The sequence below is a fragment of the Stylophora pistillata genome, chromosome 6, assembly GCF_964205215.1.
Source record: "Stylophora pistillata chromosome 6, jaStyPist1.2, whole genome shotgun sequence".
Taxonomy (NCBI): Eukaryota; Metazoa; Cnidaria; class Anthozoa; order Scleractinia; family Pocilloporidae; genus Stylophora; species Stylophora pistillata.
In genome coordinates this window covers 28,092,391-28,112,366 of record NC_142524.1, presented here as the reverse complement: position 1 = coordinate 28,112,366, position 19,976 = coordinate 28,092,391, and the positions used below count along the sequence as shown (strand labels likewise).

Sequence of the window (19,976 nt, the reverse complement as noted above, 5' to 3'; positions counted from 1 at the left end):
AAGCTCGTGATAGTCACATGACTCGTTCCCAGCAGTAGCTGTCCGAACTTGTCTGAGTTCTTCTTCATGCTTTCATTAGTCAGCAAAATGAATATGGTTCCATTGGTGTTGCTACTTTTCCTTCACTGCTCTGATGGACAGGCTCCTCAGCCTGAACAGATTCACATTTCAGCTACAGGTAGGCAAAGTGAAATCTACTTAGCGTTTAAAATTGAGCTAGACATGGCGCTCGTGTATGTAACTTCTTGTCAGTATTTGTCTGTGAGTTATGTAAGCGAACGTTTGTTACACTAATCAACAAACCACGAAGCTAAGGGTATTGATTGCACCAACAATATCTGCACGTTTGAGGGTAATATCCTCTGCAGTGTCTTGATGGTAGTCTTCAGCATTTTTGGTCATCATATCAATGTCCGTTTCGTATGGTATGGGGTATACGTATTACGGAAATTAACTCTTTCTCGATCTTTTGAAATAAAGAAAAATAAGAAATAAATGAAGGTATTCCATCCTCAGCTATTCCTTAAGTTGTCTGCTTGTCATCTCTTAACCTCCTTATGTAGTCGCTCACCTGTTTCCCTTTGGCTAGGATAAAAGGCCACAGGAGTTTATGAAAATGTGAACTGAATAAAGCGATGTAGTCCTGAAAATTGTCAATTGATGGGGTTTAAGCTTAGAATTCAAAATACATCCTTTTTTTATGAAGCGTTTCGATTTACATCGCCACTACTGACGTCATTTCTTGTATTTGAACCTACAACTACATACCGTTTGTGATATAGTTTGAAACTGAAACCCTTAAACAAGGACCCTGACTATAAAAGGACTTTTGCCCTGGGCAAGCCGTCAGTCATTTCACCCCTGACACCGAACTGTCGACATCAACCATTCCGTGACCGTGCGATATCGGCAAAACTATTGTAACCTTTATTATCTTTCACAAAAATCCTCTTCTCATACCGGTTTTGTATTGTTGTAATAAAGTGGTTAGTTTCTTCGACGTTTTGTCTACGGGATTTCATGTGACACTTATACAAGAACTCCTCTGCAATTAAACAAGAGACCACGTTGGATAGAATTTTTATTTGAATCGCGCGCCATTTCTCCAACGGAATATGTGGTGTTGAAATACGAATCCCGTGGGTGCTCATATAAAATAATTTCGGTCACAGATTGGAAACATGTCTGGTTGACTGAAATCCGATGGAAAACAAATTATCATCGGCTATGTTGCCTGAACGGGCCTCAAGAACTATTGAAAACCTCGACCTTTTCATAAGTAGCTAGTGAAATAGGCTTCTCGTTGCAACGCGCGTCTAAAATGTTCAAGCAAAAAATATCCTACATAGTGCCGTGTCAAAATACTTAGAAAACTATGTTCCTTTCAAAGGGACCTATTCTCGAACTTCGCTCTATTTTTTTTTCCTTTTTTGAGGCTTTTTCTCCCCATAACTCAAAACGTGCGATAAAACATTGGACCTGTTTATGTCGGTTTGGGTGGCCGAGTCGCTGGCGAGATGAGAAGCCTGAGCGAACGAGCAAGATGTAAACAAAGAGGAGTGACTTTCACTTACCATACCTCTTTGTTCAGACCATTTGAATAAGTCTAAGAGTCGTTCCATCAAAATAACATTTGCCCTCGGTGTTCGACTCGCTAAATGAAGGCGTTCCTTCAACCGCTGAATTCTTGTCTTCACGCTTTCCAATCGCTCTTCCATTCCGAGTTCGACCGCCAGCTCCAGTGTATAACGGACTCGTAGACCTCGCGCCGCTATTTTGGCTTTTTTTGATGGAAAATCCGCCATGGCAAAATAAAATGCAATTTTAAAGCTAAAGACTAGTTAGTGCGCGACTGTAGCAACCGTAAAATGGATCAATTCGAAGTGGAAGATGAGTTATGTCGCAACATACATGTACACACATTTACATACATGTACATAAATGTACATATATGTACATGAAAACCACTCTCTCTGAGCATGTCACAGTACTGAGATCCTCTAGTCAATGATATCGACGGCTCAAGAAGTTGAGGCAAACGGAGGGGAGTCAGAGGGCCAGTACGACCATCTCGCGATAGGAGGAGCCGTTAGGAGCGCGAAATTCAAATTGCGATAGCCTAATTTTTTGAGTTTTGCAAATGAAGATCAGTATTTCTCCATTCGTCCCTTTTTAATCATCAATAAAAACATTTTCAAGTGGAAATCAATTGAAACAAGACAAGGATATCAGTCTTCGTGTACAAATCTCTTTTTCCCCCTTCACCTTCCATTAGTCAGCCATCTTCGATCAGCCATGGAAGCAAAGATTGCGTTACAAGACGGGGGAGGAGCTATCCCTTTTATAGTCAGGGTCCTTGTTTAAGTTATCCTTCTTCCTCTTATGAAACCACAAATTTGTGTTAATACACAGTTTCAGTCTGTTCTTAAATTTGTTCCCAAGACTCTACATGGTTTGCAAGATTGTACATGGTTAGCAAGTAAGATTATTGGATATTAATTTCTTTCAAAATGCCCCTGGCATATGAAAAGTTAGTGTTGTGTATAATGCTACAACTTAACTCAGCATCATTTTGCAGTAGAGAATGTGACTTTTATCATGTTTTGGTCACAGTGTGGAACTGTAGTCAAGATTTTTGTAGTTACCAAATACTGATCCTGTTGATACTCAAACCATTGCTTATCAATAATTCATTTTATTACACGACTCGGGCAGTCAGAGGGCCAATAACTAAAATCAACCAATCAAAATGCTCTATTGCCAGTCCAATATTCTCTAAGTATTGGACCGGGCACTGTCCTGAATGGTCCCGAACGATACCGCACTTGTGTCCCTTTGAACTTCAGTCGTATTATAAATCTCTTATTAACCAAGCTTGGTCGGGACCGTACTGGAAGAATATCGGCCCTGGGTCTTTTTTCTAGGACCTTGCTGCGCTCGGTCCGTACTGTCAAGACCTCGGGCCGATATTCTCCCAGTACGGCCCTCGCGCTTGGTTAATAAGATATATTTGTCTTGAGGTTGCATTGTGTGTCAAGAAAGTAAAGTTAGCAGACTTCGTTCACAGATGCTATAATTTACAAGTTTTTTAAATGATGCATACCATCTCCCTCTAGACCAAGATCAATTTCACTCATTTTCCACTTGCTTGATCTGTAAATTCTTATCAGTTGTATTCTTCAATTTGGCACAAAACTGTCTGAATCATGCCAAGTATTGTTAACAAAAGATGAAAGTGTCAATTGAAACTGGAAAGTCATTGTGTCATTTATTTTGCTCTTAGGGGATCCAACAGAGATGATGATCACATGGACAACAATGGCTGCAACCAACTACACTATTGTGGAATACAACAAAGAAGGTTTTCCTCTTGAACTGCGAGCATCAGGTAGCAACACAAAATTCACTGACCCACAGTCAGGAAAAGTAGTACGTTACATGCACAGGGTGAAACTGACAGGATTGGTTCCTGGTCAGAGATACGGTACGTCCTAAAGTTGTCTTTAGAAGTAAATTTTGTCACTTTTAAGCTTGATTTTCAGCTGTTAGGGAAGAAGAAAATTGTGAGCATGTCTGATCTCATCAGGGTTCTGCAGAAAATTTGAAGAGCAGGGAGAAGATTGATTTGCAAAAAATTTCTTCGCTCTCTAGATGCATACAATACCGGTCACAGGAATAGCAGCATTATATGTGCATGTTGTGTGTGTAAATCTGCCGTAATCTAATTTACACACAAATTACTACGTGTCACGCAGGAGTGAAAGAAATACTGGTACATGAAATACTCATGCTTATGGTGCCATTGTGTAGGTCAAATACACCAAACAGTTTGTATGACTGGTTTTTTCAAGTCATGTCATGGTTGTAAATTATTGTTCCTGTCATGTGTCAGGAACACTTGATAGTCTCTTTTGGGTTCCACTGGTTTATTACCACAGTTATAATTTACGCTCAGGCTCACAATCGTATCAGGCCTCTACTGGCAAATGCAAAAGATTTTATGATTTTGTAACTGTCCAATTTCGAAATGTATGTTGCGAGCGCCCCCTGTAATTCGGTTGTTACTGTTATTGGGTTGAATAAATGATTGATTGATTGATAGTTAATGCAGGGTATTTTGGTATAGGTATGTGAAGGGGTGTTTCCCTACAGTCGTTAACAAGTACAGTATTCCCTAGTGTTGGATTTTCACACTGACCCAACTCAACAGTATTTTTAATCCTTGGTCATTTTATATACAGAATATCGTTGTGGAGGATATGATGGTTGGAGTTCACTGTTTGCTTTCAATGCTTTAAAGTCTGGTGAGGACTGGAGTCCAAGGATTGCATTTTATGGAGATATGGGAACTACGAATGCTAAATCTATTAGCTATTTGCAGGAAGATGCTCAAAATGGAAAATATGATGCCATACTTCATGTGGGTGAGTCATAAATGACTAGAGTTATCCCTTTCACTTTCAAGATTTCCACATTTTTTCCAGGACTGCTGTAAGTCTGAAAGTTAAGGAAAATAAGAAATAGGCAGCCAAGTTATTGTGGATGCCATTTTGTTGGGTCAGATTACAAGCAGGACTGGAAATTATTAAGTTCTAATATATGTTTCTGGTGCTCCTCAAGTTTGCATTACCCTTTGTGCAAATTCTGAATGTAGAATCAATTCACTCTTTTCAACCTGTAACTGGTGAATTATGATATTATTGTGGGATTATAATTTATAAAATAGAATTGTAGGTTTTGCAATTTTTAAGTTAAACATGTAAGATTATAAATAACTATAAATTAAAATTGTGAGATTTTTCTCTAGCTCCAAGGCTACATGTATGGTCAAAGAAAAATTGAAGGAAGCCTATTGCTCTGAAATTGTTAAATCCAGGGTGCCCAGCATATCCTTTTAATGAAAAAAGACTAAGGTTTCATAGTTGCCCAAGAGCTAAAGTAAGGCACCAGGGGCCATTGGGTTTTGCTAGAGCACAGCCCTTGTTCTTACAGTAAAATGAGGTTAAGGTTTGAATGCTCATTTTGTCGATTGTGTTCTTCCCTAGGTGACTTTGCATATGATCTGTTTGAGGTTAGTCAGCTTCTTCAGTCTACAATGATTCCATCCGTCATTATTACTAATCCATTAGTTTTTCGGTATAGAAAAATGTCTAATGTACTGCCCTAAATCCTTTCATTTAAAGTATAGTGCTGAAAAAATAGGGGCTGGTTTATGCATGGTTTAGATGATTATAATTTATTATAATAATCTTTTTTTAATAAGGGTAGCAGGAAAGATCACAAGATAATCTCTGTGTGACCCTTGTGAAAAACAAATAAAAAGAGAAACAAAGAAATTAAAAAATAAAATTACCACATAGATAATAAAAATGTCCTGCACATATCACTGACTGCAAAGTTATTTTGTAGTGGATACAAAACTAACCTAGCCTAGTAGGTTGGTTTCCTAAGTTTGTTGATAAATGAGCTCATAGATGAGCAGTCCTGTATTTCATTGGGAAGACTGCTCCAAATTCCGAAAATGTAAGTGGGATGGTTCTTCAGTAGAAAAAAGAGGTACTCTATATGGTATAACAAACACCTCTCAGGTAAATTTAGTAAGTGACTGTAAAGTAAGGTAAAGTTTGACTCTAGCTGTGGATTGAATGAAGCTGAGTGCATGGGTAACATTTCTCAGCTGTGGTACAAAGTAAATCAAAACTGATCTTCTGTATGAATTCAAACATCACAAAGTTCTGTTTTCAGAGTTTTGATGCTCAACCAATCAGGTTGTAGGGAGCATCAGTCATCAAGTTGGACCATGTGTGATTTTGTTCTGGCATACTGTTAGGATCTGCAGTGTTAAGTTAAGCATCCCAATTGAGGGACGTTTGTGTTCTTTCTCCAGATTCACACGTACTCCCTGCTTTTTTTAATGGCTTCTTTGCCAACAGGATGAAGGACGAAATGGAGATGACTTTATGAATGAAATTCAAGAGATTGCTGCCTATGTTCCCTATATGACGTGTCCAGGAAATCACGAACGTTACTAGTAAGTTTTCCTTTTGTGTTTCTACGGAGTGTGTTAGTCAGATCAATGGAAAGGTAAATAACTCAACCATCTTTGATGTTTGTGTGCTAGCACTGAAAAATCTGATATATGAGTTTTATTGCAGACCTTAAACATAGTTCTATTGTGATCTTTTCCCATAGCAACTTTTCCCACTACAAGAACAGGTTCTCAATGCCAGGAAATACCCAAGGGGTTTTTTACAGGTACGAGTTATATTTTGTGCAGCAACATTACAAGCAACCCATTCACTCTCAAAAGCAACTGGTACGTTAATTCTTCTAACAGCACAAAAAGATTTATTTGAAGAATGGTGACAAGATAAAAGAAAAATGAAATATCAGCTAGAGTGTTTTGTTCTAAATTGACATAAATTTGTAAGAGCCAGAATAGGCCATTTTATAGAATAGGCCATTTTATAGCTGTGTACTTAGTTGCCAAGCCTTTGATTTGGGGATTGAAGCTGAAGGTAACCTTGTGGTGATAGAGACCAGTGTTTATTTAGCATGATAACAAAGTGATTCACATTGAAAGGCAACAACATTTGTATCATAACAAGGTCACCCTTAGCCTCACTCCCATTCAAAGGCTCAGCAATCAAGCATGCAAATGTAGAATGGACTGTTACAAGAAACGCAGAGATGACAGAATGGAGAAAGATATATATGAATCGTGGAAGGGAAGGGTGTATAATTATGCAATTAGCAAAGCAAGGCCACCTAATAACTAGGACTTGATTTCGTGGCTGGAAAGTGCAGTTTATTTTTGGGTTCACTGTGTTTATTATTGATGGCATGCTGAATGTAATCTCTCAAATTTTTATTCCTTCGAAAGAGTAATATGCTATTTGATATAGTCCTGTATGCTAGGATCTGAGCCCAAGTCTAGCCTACTCCAGATAGTCACTTTGTTCAAATTAGTAAAAGCATTAAGCATGTTAGAATTGATATATGTATGGCACTCAGCTACAGCTGTAACACTCCTTGAAAGACAACCAGAGAGCAAACCTTTCTACGAGTTAACTGTCTTGCTAAATTTGCATATATTTTATCTAAGCCTTAGTTGCAATTTTACCACCAACAGAGAATTAAACTTGAATGCACAAATAGATCTAGATCATTATGTTAAATTGGTTGTAAACTGAACCTGTCTCTCTTGTGTTTGACCCAAACTTATTTCTATCTGCTTTTATCACTTAGCTGGAATATCGGTCCAGCACATATCATCAGTTACTCTACAGAAGTCTACTTCTGGTTGCAGTTTGGAATTGAACAGATTGTTCAGCAGTATGATTGGTTGATCAGAGACCTGCAGGTAAAGAAATTTTGATGAACAAACCACTGGTTTGATACAAACTTACTGTGGTTCTTAAAGGCATTGTGGTAACAGTCATTAAGTTAAACATCTAGTAGTTCATATCATAAATTGATTTAAGTAAGATGGTTTTATGCCAGGCCTTAAAGTTTAATTTGTTTTCTTCATTTAATGTTATAGGAAGCAACACTGCCTGAGAACCGCAGTAAACGTCCCTGGATCATCACCATGGCTCACAAACCAATGTACTGCAGCAATGATGATAGTGATGACTGTACTAGAACCAACAGCATAGTAAGATATCTTTGTTTCTTTTTTTCTATCTTTTTTGGGGGTCAAGCATTAAGGGGAAAAATAAAAGTCACCGCAAGCAATCTGCAGAATTACAAATGGCAGATTCTTTGAAATACAGAACATTAGCCATTCTTACATTTACAGGATAAATGAAACAAGTTTAAGGTGGGCACAAAAGGTGAATTGTACGTGAGGAGGAGGAGTGTGGAAAAATAGGGCTAGTACTCACATCATTAACAGCGTGTCCACGAGAAAACCTGGCCTCGGAGTGCATAATATACCGTGGTAGCCTCTTTGCCCCGCCACATGGCAACTGATTATATGCAGTATATGATATGACAGTACACCGCAAGAGATTACATATTGTATTTTAAACTTTGTAGACTAGAAACACAACATGCCAGATGAATGTCAAAGTTGACCGCTGAACAAAATTTCAGGCGCGATCTGATCAAAGATAGCGGATTGTCCTCTTGAGGAAGGTTTTTAGGGCATCAAATTATCTTTTTGCCACCAACACGTATCATGTAAGTCGATAGGTATCACGCCGTAAAAGACCAATCATTTTGGTGGATCTTTCCGAGAGCTCTGTCCGCGTTTAATATTTTAACAAGGCAACGAAGCAAATCGAATCTGGTACATTGTTGACATAATGGCTACTTATCTACAAATGATATCGAGCCAAACGTTGCAACTGAGGCACCACAGAGACTTGTAGTACTATCAAGTTTCTTCCTAGATGTCTTTTGTCAGAAAGTTTGACTACATGCGCCCTTGATGTTCAACATCAACTGCTGCGTTTCCTCGGGAATAATCTAAATATGGCTGCAAAAAAAGTTCTCAAAAATGGCTCAACTTGCGCTATTCAAATATTCTCTCCCCATTCATGTTTAACCGATACTCTCTGGGAAATTGCTTGTAAATTTCAAGTTATTTTAAGTTAATAAAACAAAGATGTGGTATACAGAAGTTTGACGATAGAGACTAAAAAGCGGGAGGTAGATGTAAATTTCACGTCAGCACGGGCTATGAAATAAATTGGCCAAAAATTGTATTAGTGATTTTGGAAGTTCAGTGATGGCTTTCACTGCCCGTATAGGAATAATGATCAGAAGTGGTTGCTCATCGCAGAAATTGGGCCTTAAAATAGCCTTATTTTTGGACTTTGTCAAGACCAGAAAAAGTCGTCTTTACTTAAGCGAGAGGTAAGGGAAGAAATTAAATGAAAAAGTTAAAACAATTCAATTTTCTAGAAGTCGGATAGATATAAAATACAAAACAGTTGATTGAATTTGCAGATGGATTCTCAGTTTGTCATAGCAGAAATGCAAAGTTAGCTAATTAATTATGCAAAAATGCAAAAAATGGGGGTTTTCCCAGGAGGACCCTATATCTCCCAGGGAATTAAATATTTTTAACCTATTAGTTTCACACATTTGTTAACTTATGATACTTTAACATTTGTGCCAAGTTTGAGCCAAATCGGTGATTTGAGGCTTATCGCCCCTGCCCGGTTTTCTCGTGGACACGCTCTTAATCTTGTCTATGGGTGATTAGCATGAACAATTGGGTTCACACGTGTCATTTTTTTTTTTTTTTTTTTTTTTGTGTTCTACCTTTTACATGTGGTGTGCCGTCCATTCCCATCTCAAGCTTGTATCTGCCTGACTAATTGAAAAAAGAAAAACCGTTCTGCCTGTTCTTGGCTACCACTGCATGTTCCTTTTGTCATGGCATGTGCCCAAAGCAAGGGAAATTGTCTGAGAATTGCATGCACTTGACTGTTATTTGTCTCTAGTATAGAAAGAAAAACTCTTGCATGAAGCCAAGAGAACCACACCTTTCTCTCTAAGAAAGATATAAAATATGAGGTGTTGTCTGATTTCATACCATACAAATTCTCAGAGGTAATATTACAGATGATCTTTAGAGATTGTGAGGAGGATGAATTTTGCAATCTTGAGAGCGAAAGAGCCAAGGGGATTGTGTAGATTGAATGCAGCTAGTCCATGGTACTTTTTCCATCAGAAATTCTTCAGGTTTTACAGACAATGTGACCTTAGCCATTTTGGTCTATGAATGGATATGTTGTCAGGCCGCCATGCATATGAGGATTTTGTGTCTTTTTTAATAAGAGTACAAACCTTTTGTAACTTGTGAGTGGTCTTGTTTAACTAGACTAATTCTACCAGTGCACTGGTATGAAGTAAATCATACCATCCAAGTATGGATTAAAAACTTCACCAGAAAAGACTCGATAGATATACAATGTATTTGCTTTTGTAAGTAAAATGAAAATCACCTTTGTTGTAGTTTTAGTACAGCAATTTATTTACTAAGTTTGTGCTGGGTGTGATGCTTCTCTAGATTCGCACAGGATTAACCTCGAAGCATTTGTGGCCTTTGGAAGAGTTGTTTTACAAATATGGTATGAAGATTATTATCATACACTTTGATTTTATACAGTATTTGATTGTACTTGTTCCATGTTGCGGGTGGTTTAGTCAGCTAAACTTCAATGTTTTCGGGATTTAGTTACATGTATGTGAACAGTGTTACGACTTGCTGGGGGTTATAATTTGGGAAAGATTTCCACAGAGCCCCAAACTTTATTATGCATACAGTTCTTGGATAAAGAAAACAATGGAGAAAACAGGAGATTGCCTTTGGGACTGTGGATTTGTTTAAGTATATTTTGGGGTTCTGAAACGGAATCTTTCCAGAATTTGATTGATAACTTCCCACCCCCTTGGTATCCATTTTCCTTCCCAACCCCTTCCCTCCCGGGGGCTTCGTCGCTCAACACTTTAAAAGCCGCACATAACCACTGCTACTGGCTACATTTTTATCTGGCTCAATTCCTGCTTATGTGGCACCGATCCTCATGGCTACCGTTACTTTGGACAATCATGCGAGCCCAGAAAGAAGAGTGTCGAATTCTGGATTAAAAAATAAATTGTTCAAATGGCTACGTGTTTACCTCAAGTACATTTTTCTTCTTTCAAAACGTTTCCCTCTATTGTAGTTGAAAAACCCCTGTCCTCCTAAGTATAGACTACCTCCCCTTAGATGTATGCCCCCTCCTGCTTAAAACCCCGCCCAAAATATAATGATTACAGATAACATTTAAACATCAATGGCTGACCTACTCTTGATCAGTTACAAGTTTGCTGCTGGTATTTCAGGTGTAGATATGATGTTGGAAGCTCATGAGCACTCCTATGAACGACTGTGGCCCATTTACGACATGCAGGTAAGACTCTTCCTGAACCTTTTGGCTTCCCCGTAAACAAACTCCGCAATAAAAACTTTTTAACACCATTTCTTTACCTGTCTCGTTCCAGATTTGCAATGGGTCTTTGGAGGAGCCATACACCAATCCCTGTGCCCCAGTTCATATCGTCACTGGGTCAGCGGTATGTGAAGTCCTGATGCTTTCTGATAAATTCACAAACTATCGTGTTGCAAGAAGTTTGTGTGGATTTTCATTTTTGTGGAATATTAAGATTGTTGTAAAACTGTAATCGGCCGTAAAAGTAGCAAAGAAGTGCAAAGATTGTATCAATGTCACTGTGGCAACTAGAAATATACTGGTAAATTGTAGTTCAACCACAAATGCAAAAAGGCAGCCATTTATTAATGTAGCACAAGCACAGTGTAATGTAGCACAAGCACAGTACAACGTAGCACAAGCACAGTGCAATCCAGCACAAGCACGTGCAATGCAGCACAAGTACAGTGCAATCCAGCACAAGTACAGTGCAATGCAGCACAAGCACAGTGCAATCCAGCACAAGTCCAGTTCAATCCATCACAAGTACAGTGCAATGCAGCACAAGCACAGTGCAATCCAGCACAAGTACAGTGCAATCCAGCACAAGTACATTGCAATGCAGCACAAGCACAGTGCAATGCAGCACAAGTACAGTGCAATGCAGCACATGCACAGTGCAATGCAGCACAAGTACAGTGCAATCCAGCACTAGTACAGTGCAATGCAGCACAAGTACAGTGCAATCCAGCACAAGTACAGTGCAATCCAGCACAAGCACAGTGCAATGCAGCACAAGTACAGTGAAATGCAGCACAAGTACAGTGCAATGCAGCACACGCACAGTGCAATCCAGCACAAGCACAGTGCAATCCAGCACAAGTACAGTGCAATGCAGCACAAGTACAGTGCAATCCAGCGCAAGTACAGTGCAATGCAGCACAAGCACAGTGCAATGCAGCACAAGCACAGTGCAATCCAGCGCAAGTACAGTGCAATCCAGCACAAGTACAGTGCAATCCAGCACAAGCACAGTGCAATCCAGCAGAACTGAGTACAGTGCAATCCAGCGCAAGTACAGTGCAATGCAGCACAAGCACAGTGCAATGCAGCACAAGCACAGTGCAATCCAGCACAAGCACAGTGCAATGCAGCACAAGTACAGTGCGACGCCCTGAAGAGCTTCCGGCCGGTTCCTCTCCTGTTCTTTGTCGAGAGAGACTTAACAATTGGAAGGAGTCGGTTTTTAATGGCAACGAGACACTTCACCAGACAAGACTTTGGGGTAGATGTAAGACTCGTCGGAATAAACGTAGCTCTTCTAGAGATACGAGATGATTGTCATAAAAAGAGACGCGATTTGCTGCACACTGGTGCATATTTCATATAACTTTCTATCTGTAATGTATCGTTACAGTTCATGATCTCTTGAGCGCAACAGATATCTAGCTGTTACCTAAAAGCGCCCAAAGTGGCAAAGTTTTGAAAGATGCTTTTGTGTAAGTAGACTTTTTTTTTTTTTTTTTTTCCAGGGATGTTATTCTAAGCATGACCCTTTCAAGAAAGAGAAACCATACTGGACAGCTTTCCGCACTGAGAATTATGGTTTTTCGCAGATGACAATCTTTAATAAGACGCACATTGGCATACAGCAAGTTGACGTCGATCTGGTAAGTGCATAGAAAGAAGAAACCCGCGGAGTTTCTTCTTTCGGATTTTTTCATATACCGGAGGGGAATCCCTACTACCTTAATGGTACACCAGTCTCGAATTTTCCGTCACCGGTAACACTATGGCGATGAGGATGATTTTTGCTAGAGCTTAATTATCTCCTTACTTTGCGATTACCAATAGTCCTTTTTACAGTTGTGTGCTTGGTTGCCAAGCCTTTGAACAGGAGTGAGGCTAGAGATGACCTTGTTATGATACAAACCTTGCTGCCTTTCAAATGTAAATCACTTTGTTATCATGCAAAGTAGATACAGGTCTCTATCACAACAAGGTCATCTTTAGCCTCACTCTGAATCAAAGGCTTGGCAACTAAGTACACAACTGTAAAATGGCCTATTATAAAGAAATAAGTGTATCACTAGTCACGAGCGTGGGGCAAAGAAGTTTCGTGCTCTCTGGCATGGAATCGAAACAGTTCCTTTTTGAGGTTCAATGCTTTACCAGCTGAAGTAGGAAAGAGGTTTTTCCCTTTCTCCGTTTTCTACGAGGCATTTATCGACATGTTTGTCCTGGGATTATCACAGTAAATTCTGCTGTAGAGATGGGGATGAAAGTTTTTAAATCTCAAACGTCGAACTAGCTTTGGCATTACTTTTTGTATTTACTTTGATCAGGGAGGAAAAGTTGTCGACGAAATAATGCTGATAAAGGATGTCCATGGACCAGAAGCATGGGTTAGGAAGGACGTGAAGAATTGAAATCTAAGGAAAACAGCGATTTTACATTAATCCCATGTCCGAATCTTGCACCTTATGCAGGAATGATTTTTTTTTCTCATTTGTATGAATGTACTTGTGACTTTAGTTTTGAAAAAAAAAAAAACGATTTTTAAGTTAGTACGAGAATCTGTAAGTAGGGGTGTTCAATAAAAAAGGATGGTTACAGTTGATTTTAAGCAGCTGGCCATAGAAGAGCCAGTTAAAGGTTGAAATTGTAATTGTTGTGGTTGAGTTTTCAGACTGGTACCTTTATGCTTAGGAAGCAAACGAGGCCTACCTTGGACATAAATTGTGATAATCATTTATTGTACTTAATGTATTGTAAATCATGTAGCATAGTTCTGTCAGCATTTAACGTCAGTATAGTTTTTTTACTTTCGACTAAATTTTGTAACTTTGGATACTAGTGATCAACATGACTTTGACGCGATAAAAATTACAAAAAAAAAATGAAATCGCGAATTTCTAAATTTCTTTGGATGAATTGTCTACTCACTGTCCACCACAGTCTAAATTTTTGCGTTTATCATAGTGCATAGGCAGAAAACTGTAATTTACCTTATCGAGGTAGGGTGTAAAGCTAATAGAGTTCACTTCATTACCTTAGAGATTGTGATTTTGTGCATCAACAAAAAAAATTAACATTTTAAGTTTATGTGTGAAATATAAAGTTGGCTTTTAACAGGAGTTGTGAAGTCTACATTTCTTGGTGTTACGAAACATCCATGTGAATAAAACGGTTGAAATTGTACGACATGATGAACAATTTGTGAAGAACTAGACTACAAGCAGTCCCTCTTTTTCGACGAATTCCGTTGTGAAAGTCACGCACACGCACACAAAATTCAGCGAAGAAAAAAGTTTGAAAGTAGCACATGATCACTCCCAGAGTTCCACGTGGCAAACAAACATGTTTTTCCGCTCACTTTTTTTGACTGGCGCGAAGTACTTCGCTGAAGGGACTGCTCCTAGTCTAATGGTGAACATGTGCCTCACATTTTTGGGATATAGCTTTTTTGGGAAGTCAAAGATAAATTTCTCAGTTTTAAGAGCAAAACTTCTTTTCAGGATAGGAACGTTTGAGAAGCGGGCCCCTTATTTTTCCTTTTCAGTGGTTTGTTATTTATTTAAGCTTTAATATTCTGTGTAACAACAAAGAGCACCTTTTTGTTGATTACCGAAACAGCACTCATAAAACGAACGAAATACCTTACTTGTTTTTAGTTGCCATTTTTTCGAGATAGCCAGTTTGAGCGTTCTCTAAAACAATCCCAGACGTGCCTACGCAACGACCTACGTTCTGTAGGTATTGCTGTATTCCAAAGTAAGCTGTTGGTTGGAAAGAGAAAATCCTCTCATCTTGCTTATGATTTGTATCCAAAAAAAAAACGGAACATGTACATTAACCCTCAAACTTAAAATTAAGTATTTTTATTTGTCTTAAAAACACTTAAGCAACTTTTATAAGAATTCAAGCAGTTTTGAAGCAACTTCGAGCGTGATTTCGGGGAACTTTTAATTATGGACTTTAAGCTTTGAAAGCCCGACTTCTCAGTTGCCTCCACCCATATCCCATAACTTCTGTGCACAAGCATTATAAGGTATTTCCTGTATTATTATCCTCTCTGTGGTGGCTTACGGCAATAGTCCTTTTACAGTTGTGGGCTTGGTGGCCAAGCCTTTGAACAGGAGTGAGGCTAAAGGTGACCCTGTTGTGATAGAGACCTGTATCTACTTAGCATGATGACAAAGAAATTTGCATTTGAAAAGCAGCAACATCTCTATCATAACAAGGTCACCCTTCGCCTCACTCCTGTTCAAAGGCTTGGCCACCAAGCCTACAACTGTGAAAAAGGACTATTTTAAAGGTATGAAGAGATAGAAATGTTTGAAGAACACGAAGATTTTTTTGATTCATTTAAATTAGCACGGTGACCCGTGCTTTTACGTATCATTCAGCTAATGAAACACGCTTGTTGAAAATGTTAAGTCGAGAAAATGCAAGCTAACAACTGGGCCCGGTTGTTCAAAACTGGGTTAAGATAGCCCAGGATTAGCGTGAAATTTTATTTCAGATCTGAAAGCTTTAAGAGAAAGTTCAGTTTAATTATTTTTTGTCTACAATTTGATGATTGGATGCTCTAAAAAGAACGGGGAAAATTATTTCAGAAAAGTTCTTGAATAGAGAAATAAGGAAACCTGAGTCAAAATTTAACCCTGGGTTAGTGCTAATCGGCCTTCGAACAACTGGACCCTGATGTTTATCGCTCATTCGGATCATCTCTGTATATTCGAGCTCATATAAAAGTGCATATATATATAGATATATATTGTGGGAGGAAAAGGACAAGTAAACTACAAGTTCATCCCTACAAGCCTGTTTCGTGGTCGCCCACTCATCAGGGGATTATATATATATATATATATATATATAACAATATATATATATATAACAAATGAACTAAATAATATAAAAAGTAATCTAAAACTAAAAGAATTCTTTTTAACCTATTAAAAATGTCTTTTTTTTGATCCCTCACATGTTCTCAAGAAATTTTCAAAACCGTTCATAGCCGGCGATAGGCGAGGCTAACGTAATGTGTTGGAAACACCAGGTCAGGTGAAATCCTCAAAATTGCTCACTCTTCACTTTCAAGGATCAGACAGGACTTTTCTGGGAAGCTGAAACAAATGGGTCCTTATTTATTTCATGGGCATTATCCAGGCACCCGGTCCATGGCGATGTTTAACAATCCACACATGATCAATGATCTCCCCTCCCTAATAAGAAATTAAAGAAAAAAATAGGTTCAGGTCAAATTATTTCAAGAATGTTACGTTATCCTTCCGCTGTGGACACAGTTTACAAGTTGGATCACTTTAGGCGGAGAATATAGAACAAAACATTAGTCTCGTGCCCAGATCTTTCACGGCCAAGCGATTGTACATTTCAGTTACTGTTACACGGTAGGATCTGGGTACGAAACATAGTTTCGCTCCTCCTTTTATGTTAATAAAGGGTAAGAGACCAGTCATTATGTATCGTGTAAGAGGGGGGAGGGAGGGTGGGGAACTGCAGGAAGAGCAGCGAAGCTTATCATCAACAATTCAAACAAGGAAGGCAGCAGTTCTGTGCAACATATCATGCACGTCGACCCCTGACAGAGAAATTAAATAGAACAAACACAAGCTCACCTTATCAGCACTAACTTGCTCCATATACAGATGCGTGTTGTTGTGAATTTTCATTCTAGTGTAACCGTAATCCAAGGCACGAAATGCTGTCCAGGGACCATACTTGGGCTTGAAAGCATCATGGTGTTCCTTGCATCCCTGAGGATGGAACCGATTTGTGACTTTGAATTTAGATTGCGTGTTCATTGAGACGCTAGTCACTTCTTGCCTGATGTTTAGATTTACTCTCTACTTTTAGGATGATTTAATAACAATGCATAGGTGAGGTCTATATCGGAATTATCATGGTGACAATTATCGTCATATGAACCATCTGCATTTCGCAGCACTGATCTTGGATAAAAAACAGAGTCCCTATAGATTCGGGAGTGTTGAAATAATTTTGTTGCCAATTAACTGCCAATGAGGAGGGATGGGGTGGGGTGGGGTGGGGTGGGGTGGGGTGGAGTGGGTTGGGGAAATTACAAGAATACTACAGAACTTTATGGGATCATCGGGTAATTGAGATGGAAATGAGAACATTGTTTATCATCTGTAAGGATGGTAACTTTCATCATTTCACCGTTATGATATAGAATTTGATGTAGAGGAGAACAAATAAAACGCACTTTCATTTTTCATTGTAATTAGCATTAATTCTTGCAAGTGCCATACCGCTGATCCTGTGATAATGTGAACAGGGGCGCATGGGTTGATGTATGCTTTTTCCACAGGACCTCGACAAAGCTACAACGAAAGATATTTATTGATTTAGAAAAAAATTGCATAAATTAAAACATTGCTTAGATGAAGATCATTTGATTTTCGTTCTGGGCGGAATTCGAAGTGATGCGAGCAAGTGCTGCCGCAAGTAGGCCTAGCCACAAATTGCCGATGAATCCCAAAAAATTTGCCGATAAAAGTGTCTAAAAGTTTCCAAAAAGTTGCTATTTTTTTCAAAAAGTTGCCGAAACGTTGCCAAAATTTTTCTGCTTTTCGTACCTTTTTTGGGCGTTAAAGATTAAAAATTCGCACATTGCTTCTCATCAAAACTTTATTTGTCAAAGTCCAATGATAATATCAGAGGTTCTTTCCATTTCACTTGATCAACAAATAGTCTATCAGAATGACAAGATTCATCTGAGTTGGATGTATTGGAATCACTGTAATTGTTCGCCATCTTGAAAAACGTGCAACGTGATACCGCTGACCTCGTGATAAGGCATCACAAAGATCAACCTATGAGGGGGAAGGGCCCTAATTATTGTATTTTAGAATAAATTGAATAAATGTCTATCGAAAACTGACCAATGTGGCTCAAAACGTGAAGAAAGTGGCTTCAAAGAACCTCAAAAAGCCCAAAGTTGCCGAAAATTCTAAAAGTTACCAAAATTCTAAAAAATTGCCGAAAATCTCAAAAGTTGCCGAAAAGTTGCCGAGCAACTTGTGGCTAAGCTTAGCCGCAAGTAAATATTGAACAATTATTCATCAAAATGAAGGTGAATTATTATTTTAGTATGTACACATATGCCGAAAGCTTAGTTTTTTCGTTTCAATATACCGAAAAAATGGTTAGAAATTAAACTCTTGACGCGCAGTTTTGTCTCATCGGCCGTTCGGAGGTGAATAATACTTGTTATTCACCTCCGAACTAGCCAATCAGGGCGCGCCAAAAGCACTTTTCACCTGCGCGGTATATACAAATTTAATTATTCCATTTGTTTGTTGAGCAAGGCATCACAGAAGACTCTTAAATTAGGTTAAATAAGATAATTTACACTCTCCCCTGCGACTCGTTTGCCCCCGGTTTGTTCGAACCACAATTTATATCATCTGTAATATAATCTGAACAGACAAACAGCGAAATGGATGCTCACCTTACGGTTATAAACCGGGTAAAGTCTTTCGTAAGAATGTTCATGAGCCCACACCATTAGATCAACACCTGTAAATGCACGAGATAATGGATGTGTTTCCACAAAACGAACAAGTATTTCAAGCGGTAATATTTAGTATACCTACCATACATGTAGAAAAGATCTTCCAGTCCATATTTTGAATTAAGACCAGTACGAACCTAACGAACAATACAACACTGTAATTCAGTATGGATAGAAAAATATGATTCCCTATTTCTACAGATGTTAATAACTATTTCGTTTATTGTCATGTTTCTTCCAAAATTACAATCGAACTACTGCAGCAATCAAAGAATTCACTATCTATACAAATGTTGAAATCTATTTTATCTGTGTTGATGTTTCTGCCAGACTTGTAATCGAACTATTTCAATTGTTAAAGACCACCTTTCTAAATTGTTGAAACCCGGCCCTCAGCGTTTTTCTCAATGTCTCTGCATGCGAAGCGAGAGGTTGTTCGAATTTCTTTTACAGACGCTTGAAAAGTGAAAAATTTTCTCCAATGAACTTAATGCTCGGGGCGCAGTCATTCGAAGGCGGATTAGCGCTAACCCAGGGTTAAATTTTAATCCAAGTTTCTATATTCCTCTGTTAAAAAGCCATTTTGGGATAATTTTCCCAATTCTTTTCAGAGCATTCAATAATCAAATTGTAGACGAATGGAATTAAACTGAATTTTCTTTAAAAGCTTTCAGATCTGAAATAAAATTTTACACTAACCTTGGTTTATCTTAACCCACCTGTGAAGAACGTTTCCCAGCGTAGCATAAAAGCTGCCGAATTGCGCACATTATATGTAACAGTTTTTGCAATTTTACTTTATTTTGCGTAAAGTACAGGTAGCTTACACACAACCAAAACAAAATCTCCGAGTTAAGCGGGGCAAGGGGCACCGGCGTACCTATTGGTATTCAAAAAATCTCCTCCTGGTGTTACATCGATTCTCTGAAGAATTAGCCCTTTTACAGTTGTGTACTTAGTTGCCAAGCCTTTGGTTCAGAGTGAGGCTGAAGGTGACCTTGTTGTGATAGAGACCTGTATCTAGTTAGAATGATAACAAAGTGATTTACATTTGAAAGGCAGCAAGGTTTGTATCCTAACAAGGTCAACCCTAGCCTCACTCCCTTTCAAAGGCTTGGCAACCAAGCACACAACTGTAAAACGGACTATTCATCACTTAACCCTTTAACGCCTGAGAGGGATTGGTATCTAGTTTCTCCCTACAGTACCACCCCTGACTTAGACATTCAGGCCATGAGAATAACCAGTCAAGAGAAGGCAGAGTGGCCGAGTGGTCAGCGTGTCGGACACGCAATCCGTCGCTCCCGGGTTCGAGTCCCGCCCTGACCGCTACCTGGATTTGTTTCGCAGTAGCTCCGAGTTCAAATCCTCGGCCATGCTTGTAAATAGCCAACTGGTTTGCCTTCGCCCAGATGCGATTCTTATTAACGTTATTTTCAATTTGAATTATTTGTTTCAGCTGTTTGGTGGAAAACCCGTAAACT

General features: G+C 38.8%; 2 protein-coding genes across 2 annotated transcripts in view; one reads left to right on the top strand and one right to left on the bottom strand.

Annotated features, from left to right (window-relative positions):
• Positions 1-20: 20 nt before the first annotated feature.
• Positions 21-14,065, top strand: LOC111329096 (acid phosphatase type 7). The gene is made up of 13 exons (XM_088762555.1): positions 21-178; positions 3,284-3,484; positions 4,242-4,424; positions 5,046-5,071; positions 5,934-6,031; positions 6,193-6,255; positions 7,249-7,363; positions 7,544-7,657; positions 10,025-10,085; positions 10,843-10,910; positions 11,002-11,073; positions 12,461-12,598; positions 13,274-14,065. Exons 1-13 carry the CDS (start codon positions 67-69, stop codon positions 13,355-13,357), a joined length of 1,335 nt encoding a protein of 444 aa, XP_088618681.1. The 5' UTR covers positions 21-66; the 3' UTR covers positions 13,358-14,065.
• A 728-nt stretch (positions 14,066-14,793) lies between these two features.
• LOC111329097 (acid phosphatase type 7) overlaps positions 14,794-19,976 on the bottom strand; it is a 12,218-nt gene continuing 7,035 nt past the window's right edge. The window contains 5 exon segments of the mRNA XM_088762556.1: positions 14,794-16,159; positions 16,574-16,711; positions 17,228-17,299; positions 18,430-18,497; positions 18,575-18,629. Coding sequence (XP_088618682.1) covers positions 16,082-16,159; positions 16,574-16,711; positions 17,228-17,299; positions 18,430-18,497; positions 18,575-18,629 — 411 coding nt within the window. The 3' untranslated portion in view covers positions 14,794-16,081.